The 9,697-nt window shown below is 45.2% G+C and overlaps 1 protein-coding gene across 2 annotated transcripts in view; it reads left to right on the top strand.

Annotated features, from left to right (window-relative positions):
- Positions 1–6,693, top strand: part of Dram1 (DNA damage regulated autophagy modulator 1) — a 42,214-nt gene extending 35,521 nt beyond the window's left edge. The window contains exons 6-8 of one of the 2 annotated variants that reach the window (XR_004112878.1): positions 4,074–4,166; positions 4,704–4,909; positions 6,457–6,693. Coding sequence is in view for 1 of the 2 variants with exons in the window: in XM_031349925.1 (XP_031205785.1) it covers positions 4,074–4,166; positions 4,704–4,748 (138 nt within the window). In the remaining variant the exon portion in view is untranslated. Of the gene's footprint in view, positions 1–4,073; positions 4,167–4,703 lie in introns of both variants that reach the window. The other variant, XM_031349925.1, reaches the window with a different exon arrangement.
- The last annotated feature ends 3,004 nt before the right edge of the window (positions 6,694–9,697 follow it).

Genomic DNA, 9,697 nt, shown 5'->3' with positions numbered 1-9,697 from the left:
CTGGTGAATCCTGGGAAGGATCCAGAGTCTGTGAGACTGTGGCTGGTGAATCCTGGGAAGGACCCAGAGTCTGTGAGACTGGCTGGTGAATCCTGGGAAGGATCCAGACTCTGTGAGACTGTGGCTGGTGAATCCTGTGAGACTGTGGCTGGTGAATCCTGGGAAGGATCCAGAGTCTGTGTGACTGTGGCTGGTGAATCCTGGGAAGGGTCGCTGGCCTCTCCTAGAATGGATGGGAAAGTGTGGACTCATTGTGATATGGACTCAGCTTGCTGCTGTGGCGTGTGTGGGATAATTAGCTCCAAAGGACAGCAGAGAAGCAAAATTGCAGGTGCAGTTGGCCATTATTTGCATTTCATGAATCTAAGGCAGCTGCTGGTCTACAGACTAGTACTCCAGAGCATGGAAAAAAGAAGCTCTGCAAGAGAATACACACACACACACACACACACACACACACACACACACACACACACACGGTGAGGGACATGATCAGTACAGTTGTGCAATGGCAGAAACATGGGGTTTGTTGTTGCTTTAGGTTTTCTTTTTCTTTTTCTTTTTTTTCAGACAGGGCTTCTCTGTGTAGCCCTGGGTATCCTGGATCTCACTGTATAGGCCAGGTTGGCCTTGAACTCACAACAATCCACCGGCCTCTGCCTCCTGAGCATGTGTGCCACCACTGCCTGGTATTTGGGTTTCCTTAAAAGCAAAAGCTCTTTTTTTTTTTAAACCCTGACTCTTGCATCTCTTGTGTTCAGGGAAACACAAGAGATTAGTTAGTTTGGGGAGCCACCTACTGCCTTAGTATGTGTCAGTTTGGCCAGAGTGAATAAATGATGCTCAGGACACAAGACAGATGAGAGAGAATAACAGGGGGCTTTTCAAGGGGCAAGAAGAATGTCTTCAGCCACAACAAACAGGAAGACAAATGGGCCAGGGGAAGAATCAGAACTGAGTCTATGGGAATGTCCAGGAGGAAGGACAGCTGTGGGGAACTAGATCCCCAAGGAGGCCTGGAGTTCAGTGGGCAAGCAGTGACTGTCCTCTGCCAACATAATACTTTGAAAGTAAGAACGATTATGAATTGAAGTCCAATAGTGTGTTGTAGAACCACAGAAGCAATATTCAATTCCCATCTCAGACTAGGGTATCTACTCCAGAGACCAAGAGAAGGACACTTTTAAAGAAGGGAAATAGTTGTCCTTGGTGGGCACAGCTAAGCAGTTCGAGGAACAAGGGTACTAGATTTGAGCAGCAAGAAAGTCACTCGTGTTTTTCAAAAGAGCAGTTTTGGCAAAACATTGGGTGAGAGGTAAAGATAAGAGGTAAGAGGAAGAGCGTGGATGCAGTGATGGCAAGAGGAACAGCATGGTTAGAGCAAGAGTTCAAAAAACAAAGGTTCTGGCTCGCAATGGAAGCCATCAAGACAGCTACAAGGACGATGCTGAAGGACAGAGTGCTCTGGCTAGGATTTCTAAAAGTGTTTCTTTTAACTAGCTTGTCAAAAGGATGATGCTCTCCTCTGGCCAAGGTGACAGATTTGGAGAGTCCATAGAGCAAGTCTGGGTGTACTTCAAGCTTCTAGCCACTAGGTGGTAGTGTTTCACCACAAATCAAGTGCAATCCAGCGCGCCTCATGTCCTTAGACTGTTGAAAATTGGTTAGCTTCTTCCATTTTCTATTTGAAACTGTGAAAAGGAGCAGGATAGGGTGGGTGGCTCATCCTTGCCATCCCAGGACTCCAAAGGCCAAGGCAGAAGGAGCATGACTTTAGGACCAGCCTAGGCCGCGTAGAGACCTTGGCCTTAACAAAAAGAGCATCAAAGTGTGTAGTGTCTGCTTTTTCTCTTTACTGAGGCACACTGATGCTGCCTTAACGAACCCTTAAACGAATTGTCTAGATAGAGTAATATGTAGGCACTGTCCTGAATTCCATGTTATATATTAAGCTTTCCTTGTACACTTTGTAACTGTGTACTTGAAGGGGAGTGTGAGGATTATACCTCGTTGCCATTTATATAGCTTATTCTGAATTTACATACAGAGAAGTTGAGACTCTGATTCCATGCCCTCTCAGTATCATGTGCCCCCCCATCACACACATACCATAGCACACATGTTGATATCAGAGGCTAGCTCTCTAGGGTTGGTTCTCTACTTCCATCATGTGGGCTCAAGAAACTGAGCTCAGGCCATCAGGCTTGGCCACGGTGCCTTAAACATAACAAACCCTCTGCCAGGCTTACCCTTTACTTAGTTTTTAAATGTATATCTTACATGTGTATGTATGTTGCCTTCATGTATGTACACACACCATGTGCATGCTTGGTGCTCTCTCTGGAAGGCAGAAGAAGTTTAGGATCCCCTGGAACTGGGGATGCAGATACTTGTGAGCCACCATGTGAGTGATAGGAACAAGTCCTCGTCCTCTGCAAGGAGTCCTCTTAACCTCCCAACCATCTCTATGGCATCTTGCCTTCTGCCTTTGTAAGCCATCTTCATTGTTCAGGAATGATCTGAGGTAGGGTGTGATTCCTGCTGCTGGCCTCAACAATTAGTGAGCACTGTTCTTTATCCCTGATTGGACTGGCCGGGCTCTCCTCCATTGTGATCTTGGGTGAGAACATGGTTGGATGTGAACATATGTAGAGCAGAGTCTGACATCATCCATTAAATGTGGATGAGCAGAGGCCAAAGAGAAGAGCCATCGCCCTAGAACTGACTTGTTTACTGGACAGTACAGGCCTCAGATCAAGTGTCTACAGACTTGGCATGTAATCAGATCAGAATGCAGATGAAAGTAAAAAAAAAAAAAAAACTTAGAGTTTGAGAGTGCTTTTAAGTAAATTATAGTATTTAAAAAAGCAGGTGAGGGCTGGAGAGATGGCTCAGTGGTTAAGAGCACCGTCTGCTCTTCCAGAGATCCTGAGTTCAATTCCAGCAACCACATGGTGACTCACAACCATCTGTAATGAGATCTGATGCCCTCTTCTGGTGTGTCTGAAGACAATGACAGTGTACTCACATACATAAAAAAATAAATATTTAAAAATGCAGGTGAACATACATACATAAATACGAACACGAACACACATATGCACACACGAATGCAGAAAGGGGGATGGGAGGGGAAGACACAACACACACAGAGAGACAGACAGACAGAGACAGAGGGATACTCATGCATATATGGAGGACTATTTACTTCTGAAACAGCATTGGCATATTATTTTCCTATTTTGTTAAGATGAAGTGTGTCGGCTGGCCATGTAGTTCTGTGCTAGAACACTTTCCTAGCTTATGCAAGGCCCTGGGTTCAATTGCCAACACCACAAAAATGAATGAGTAATGAATGAATTAAAGTTAAAATTAAACAAAATAAAAAGAAATGGAATGAGTTGATGAAACATGGGCTTTGACCTTGTCTAGCTCAGCCTCCACCTGTTTCATTATTCCTCAGCTCTAGATACAGCTGATTTTTGGCATCCATTTTCTCCAGAAAGAGTCATCCGATGGGTCTCTTGCTGCTGGCATTTGCTCTGCAGCTGTATTTGCCTTACTGTGCAAAGCAGAACTCGGCAGAATCAATGCCCACAGTCACAGAGAGACATAAAAACCTATTGGGATGGCGAGGTGGTCTTATAGGCATGCACATATTCATTCTGGGGCGCTCCCTGGGAGTGAGTGCCCTTCAGACGCTTCAGTGTGTCCTTCAACTATGGAGTTCCCAGGGCAGGGCAACAAAACCAAACCCTTTCTTCACTGTGGTCCAAATTTGCCATGTGGTCTCAACCATTCTGTGGTCCTTAGTTTTCCTTTTGAAGTTCTGTGTAGCTCAAGTCTTCAAACTAGAAGTAAGAGCTATAGAAAACTTTGGCACGGCTTGAATTCCCATCAGCCGCGGGCTGGTCTCTGACCTCTGGGCTGCAAGGACTTGCATCTGGCATTTCCTCAAGGCTACAGTTCATTGGACAGCTTTGCCCTCTGGTCTGAATATCTTGTATTTCAGGGGATGTCGTTCCGATGAGGTCGTTTTGGCTAAACTCCTTGTCTCTTTACTGTTGCTTTAGGATTATATGTATCACGTGGTGAGCGCCATCTGCGAGTGGACCGTGGCTTTTGGTTTTATTTTCTATTTCCTAACATTCATCCAAGATTTCCAGGTAAGGATTTAATCAGTTCAAATGTGATATGAATCTCTGATGATTAGGAGTAGTGGACATTTAGAAAAGTTCTCGATTTTTGAGAAACATTCCCTTTTAACCCTTATGTGTTTGGGTGTCGGGGACTTGGGTGCTACACGACATCATTAGCTAGCTTCCAAAGGGGGTCGCATTAGACACATCTCCAACAGGTCACTTAACCAATGAAACTTTCATGTTATCAGACATTCAATGCTCAAAGTCCAGGCTGCGTTTAGGTAGCCCTCACTAGTTCCAAAGACCAGAAAATATGACTGTAAAAAAGCAAAACAAAACATTCCTAAGATCCAGAGAAGGTAAGTTAGGATATTTGACCCCAGGGAGACTCTCACCTCCAAGGACAAGTTAGTTACTGGCTAAAATGATAAAACCAAGAGAATCAATCTTTCAGGACCCAGTCCAAACAAGACATGATAATGGGAGAAAGCTTCTGAGAGAGTCTTACTCAATGATGGAATTGTTTCTGTCTTTGATGTTCCTCTTCCCCCGTTTCTGTAGAGTGTCACCCTAAGGATATCCACAGAAATCAATGATGACTTTTGAAAGAGCGAGAATCCTGTCTCACTCAGGGAGTGTCACAGACAGTTTCTGGAAGTGGACAGAGGACAGACGGGCTTGGATGTCACCCTGATCGGGACTTATCTGTGGCACATCCGGGACTTGAATTTTATTAAGAGTTCCTAGTAGTAGTTCAATTTACAAAGGTATGTTTCCCTGGAGAATGGATAGCACCAACGACACTATAGCGATATTTTTATATTTTCTAAGACAGTCTTTTATGAACAAATTCATATGCAGAGAAGATGAGGCATTATAGAGGGGATGATTATTCTTGTATAAATTCTTTAGGCTTTTTATGTAAGAATGATTTATGAAAACACTAAGAGAAAAAATGTTAAGGTTAGTACTTTTTATTAAAGAAGCCAAATCAAGGGATATTCACTTTAAAATTTCATTTTTTAAAAAAATACAGTGACCTGCATACATTTTCATCACAAGAGCATTTATACAATTCAATTCATAGTGATTATATGCCCAAATGGTACAGATTTAGGTAGTAAATGAACAATCTAAATTTTTAGTGCATTAAACAGATGCTTTTACAGTTAAGGCCTCAAATCCATTTACAGTGCACATTAACCAGCGAATGTGGAAGACCTCGGTTTGAAAACTCAGCCTCCTCATTGGCTTCTCCCCCACCCACAGCTTTACTGCCTCTGTTAACTGGTGGGCCCGGGAACTAATGCCAGGTAGGATGGGCTCATCAGGGCAGTTTAGAAATGATCAAACTGCCCTTCGCTGTGACCCGGCATCACAAGTGAGTTTATCACTTCTCAGTTTCCCCGTAAGCCAGTCAAAGAGAATGCAGATCCAAGTCAGGGAGAAAGGAGAGCGCCCGTAGAAACTTCCAGATGTAGGCTGCTGTTTATTTGCTCCGTTCAATGCCCGCGGGCCGCTGTTCTATGACACTATAGAGGAGATGAGTCGAGCCCTTCCCGCAAGGCTTGGAGACTCCACCTTTCATCCAGTTCACCTATGACAAAGAAACACCAGCTGTTGTCGAGGAAGTGGCTAACAAGACCCCCAGTTCCATATCTAAGTCTGGGCAAGTGGGACCGGCCCCGAGGGCACGTGCCAAGGGCAGAGCAGCAGCCCATCTGGACAGCCTTGGTGAAGGGGCATCCCGAGATCGAGGGGCGTGCAGCGGTGCCTCCTTAGGCTGCTAAGTGAAGAGTGCGGCTCAGCAGCCACTTCCGCCATGACATCCTGTGTCTTGCTCAGTGTGCAGTGGCGGCAGCCAACATCCATTTCTGAGTCCCTTGTAACATCCCCATTGAAATCCTGAAGCAGAAAGACAGTGGTTGTCCTTCTGAGGAGAGAGAGGAGCGGATACATTTCTTGTGGAAGCTGGGGTGGACTGAATCCGTGCCATTCTTTGCTCTGAGCAAGAGGAACATGGTTGATGCTTTCCCAGAACGCACGTGGCTCTTTTTGCTTCCACTGGAGACCCGACCACGTGCCTTTACCCAGAGTGGAACACAGTGCCTTCTGGCATACAATAGGTGCTTAGTAAATAGTCATTGAATGTATGCATGCATAAATGAATGAACAATTCAAGTAATGACAAGGGATGTTTGAGGTGCTAAGGGGTTTTAGTTCACGGTTATTCTAGTGTCAACAGCTAGTCTGTGCCAATTAGTAATGTTGTCTGTTTTGCTTTGTGAACTATTCTTGTTTCAACCTGTTCCAGCTGTGTGGGATTCTGTGACAAGTCTCTTCTGGACAGATACCACAGAAATTGTTACATGGGCTAGACCTGTCTTGGCAAACTGAGAAGGCCCCAAATCACCCCAAGTCACACTCTGCAGATTCCACGCGACTTCTAACGTTATCCCTGTTTTGGTGTTATTTTTAATTTGTACAAATATGTATTTCCTTGGACTTCGTACCTGAGAAAATAAAATAGAATATTTCTTTATTTTAGTAATTTGTCTCGGTTGTGTTATAAGCCGTCACCTGGGTGCTGTTGTGAAGTATGTTTATATGGGCTGGTTCACGATTGCTGGATTTTTGTTTGTAAGGGTGTGGCTTGGCCTAGGGAGATGACTCAGTGGTTGAGAGCTCTCACTGCTCAAGCATAAAGGGTTAAGTTGGCTCCCTAGCACTCACATAAAAGCTGAATGTGTCAACGGACTCTGACACCCCAGTGCTGAGAGGGGACCAGGAGTCGGGAGGGTCCCTGTGGCCAGCTGGTCAGCCGGCCTAGCAGAAAAACAGAGAGCATAGAGTTCAACGAGAGGTCTTGTCCCTAGGAAATAAGATAGGGTGATAAGAAGCTGACACCTGATACCCTCTGGCCTATGCATGCACACACATGTGTGCACCCTAGATACACAGAAATAAACGCATAACAATAAAGATGTGGCTTAACCCTTGTCATTTCTTAGTTCACGCAGTCTTGTATGTGGGCAGGATCGGCTCAACTTTGTGGATTCTCAGACTGTTTCAGAATTTGTAACAGTCAAGACTCCTGGGGATACAGGCTTCAGAAATTCACTTCTGCTCAACGACAAGAGCATCAGATCTCAGGTCACAGCGTAGAACTGACGTTAGGGACTGCAGGACCAAAAGGTATCTCTGGGACGTCATCTGCTGCCCTGTTTCCTTCCTGGTTGCTGTTTTTAGGCAGCCTTTTCTCTGGAGGAGTGAGGAAGCTTCTCGAACTCTCAAGCCCGCAGCCTGTTCCAGTGAGGAGAGATGATAACAACCTCTAATACACAGTTCCACCCAAAGGCTCAGGCTTGAAACTTGTCGCCCCCTGATTGGTTGGCTCAGGTCACGTGGCTGGTGGGTTTGCTCGGATTGGTCACATGTCTACCTCTAGGAGAAGGAGCATTCAGCATCATCCAAATTCTCTGGGTTGATGCTGGGTAAAGCTCTCCTCTGAAGAAAGGTTGTAGGAAACAGGCCTTGGACAGGTAAACAAAGGCCCAAGTTGTTTGAGAGCAAACCAAGCTATACTCACTAGTAATCTTTCAGATTAAAAAAAAAAGTAAAAATAAGTCATTTCAGGAACACATACACCATTTGTTAACATGTAAGTCACTCCTACGTTTCTATCCAATCTCTGTAAAGCAGACTAGGCAATTATCATGTTTTTTCAGATGAGGAAACTAACACAGAGTGGCCCAGCGACCTGTGAGCAGTCTCCAGCCCGATGGCGACAGACTCCAGTCAGATGATGGCGACAGATTCCAGTCCCAATTCTGTTTTCCTGATCTTATTCAACTGAGCCCCTTTGTTTTCCCTTTTAACACTAACAGAGGATTCCACAGAAATTGCAAATTGCATTTTATAAACCAAATTAAGTACATCAGTGCTGAACTGTGTTTGGGTTTCCTAACATCCCTTACATGTGGCGTTGTCCCGTGTTCCCTTTTTTTTTTTCCTAGCTTGGAGACGTACTGGTCTGGTGTTTGAGCCTGGAATGAGGAGAGGGGGGTGGGAGGGAGATAAGTGGTCTCCGGTCCTCTGCCTCTCCCTGATTCTGGCAAGCCGGTAAAGCCAGCTGTCTCCCCACACACATACTCTTGGTCTGGCTCTGAATACCCCACATTCTCAAGTCCAGAATGTCATGCATCTGCCTCATGTCTGTTGCACAAGAGAGCAACCGCACGGAGGCCCCGGAGGGGAAGCTGCTGGCTCCCCTTGGTCACCCCCAGCAGATTCGTGTTCTAAAATGAAGGGCAACAGAACCCTAAGCTTATATTGGAGATGGCAGCGACCTCCAAGGTCGATGCTTGCAAAAGGCTGGAGGGAGACACTAGCAATCTGTGTGAGGTTGAGGCCAGGATGCTTGCCCAGAGGAGCCTTTGGGAGCCTGTGATGTAGGCACTCCCTCTTAGCAAGCAACTCAGTATGCTCCCCCAAGCCTCGCAGGTTCTACCTCTGTACTTTTCTGTTAGAAGTGCATTGCTGCTCTCTAATAGGAAAGATCCATTAAGAAAACAGGATCTAGTTCTGGAACCCAGGCTGGCCTGAGCCTAACCCCCTAGCCTTGAACATGCAGCAATACCTTTCTTCCAAATGCGGAGATTTGTGAGCCATTATACCCAGCTCAAGATGCAATTCTGACATTGTAGCTGTAAGACTCCTAACCAATACAATTAACCTGAGGTCCTGCCAATGACAGTTCTGTGACCTACTGCTGCTCACTATATGGTCAGAAAATAATTCCAAGGTAACTGGGATCCTAGGTCCTTGAACCATCTGCTCTTAAATGTTTTGGATCAACAATCTATCACCAACTTAAGCAGTCTCACAGCAGCATCGAAGGATGTATGCCCCAAGAAGCCAACTTACTTTGCAATGTCTCCATGTATTCATTTTACTCCCTTCCCTAAAGATAAGACTTGAGAATTAAATCTCAGCACCGAGAAGGAAAGGAGAAGTGGACATGAAGTCCCACTCATAGCTGGGCAGCTATTGGCAGTTGATCTCTGCAGGGAGGAGAGTCATTTTTCTTTAGAGTGGAGACGCTGAGTCAAGCAACCTCACTGGAAGGCCACACACCCAAGAATATATGCTGCTTAAGTTGGACTTGATGGGTAAAAAAATAATAATAATAGTTGGGTGAATGGGTGTGGGGAGAACTAGTAAAAATCAGGAAAAAGACAAGGGGATGGGAGAGGGAAGGAGGGGAAGCCTGGAACTTAATTAGAAAAACACAAACAAGAATGATTATTATAATAATCCTAGTACTTGGGAGGCTGAGTTAGGAGGACATGAGTTTGTGGTTAGCCTGTTCTCAATAGTGAGTTCTAGGCTGGGTAATCTAATGAGAACTTGTTAAATCAGAATAGCAGTACTTCTAATATACAGATAAGTAACTATGCCTTAGGCACTTCAGGTGGTTAATGCGAGCAAATAGTGTGGGAGATTGGATTCTCCAGACAGAAAATCTTGTGGTTAAAGTTCCCGCCCCCCCCCCC

This window comes from Mastomys coucha, unplaced genomic scaffold (genome assembly GCF_008632895.1).
Source record: "Mastomys coucha isolate ucsf_1 unplaced genomic scaffold, UCSF_Mcou_1 pScaffold4, whole genome shotgun sequence".
NCBI lineage: Eukaryota > Metazoa > Chordata > Mammalia > Rodentia > Muridae > Mastomys > Mastomys coucha.
The sequence above is the reverse complement of the archived record's forward strand: the minus strand, read 5'-3'. Positions and strand labels throughout refer to the sequence as shown.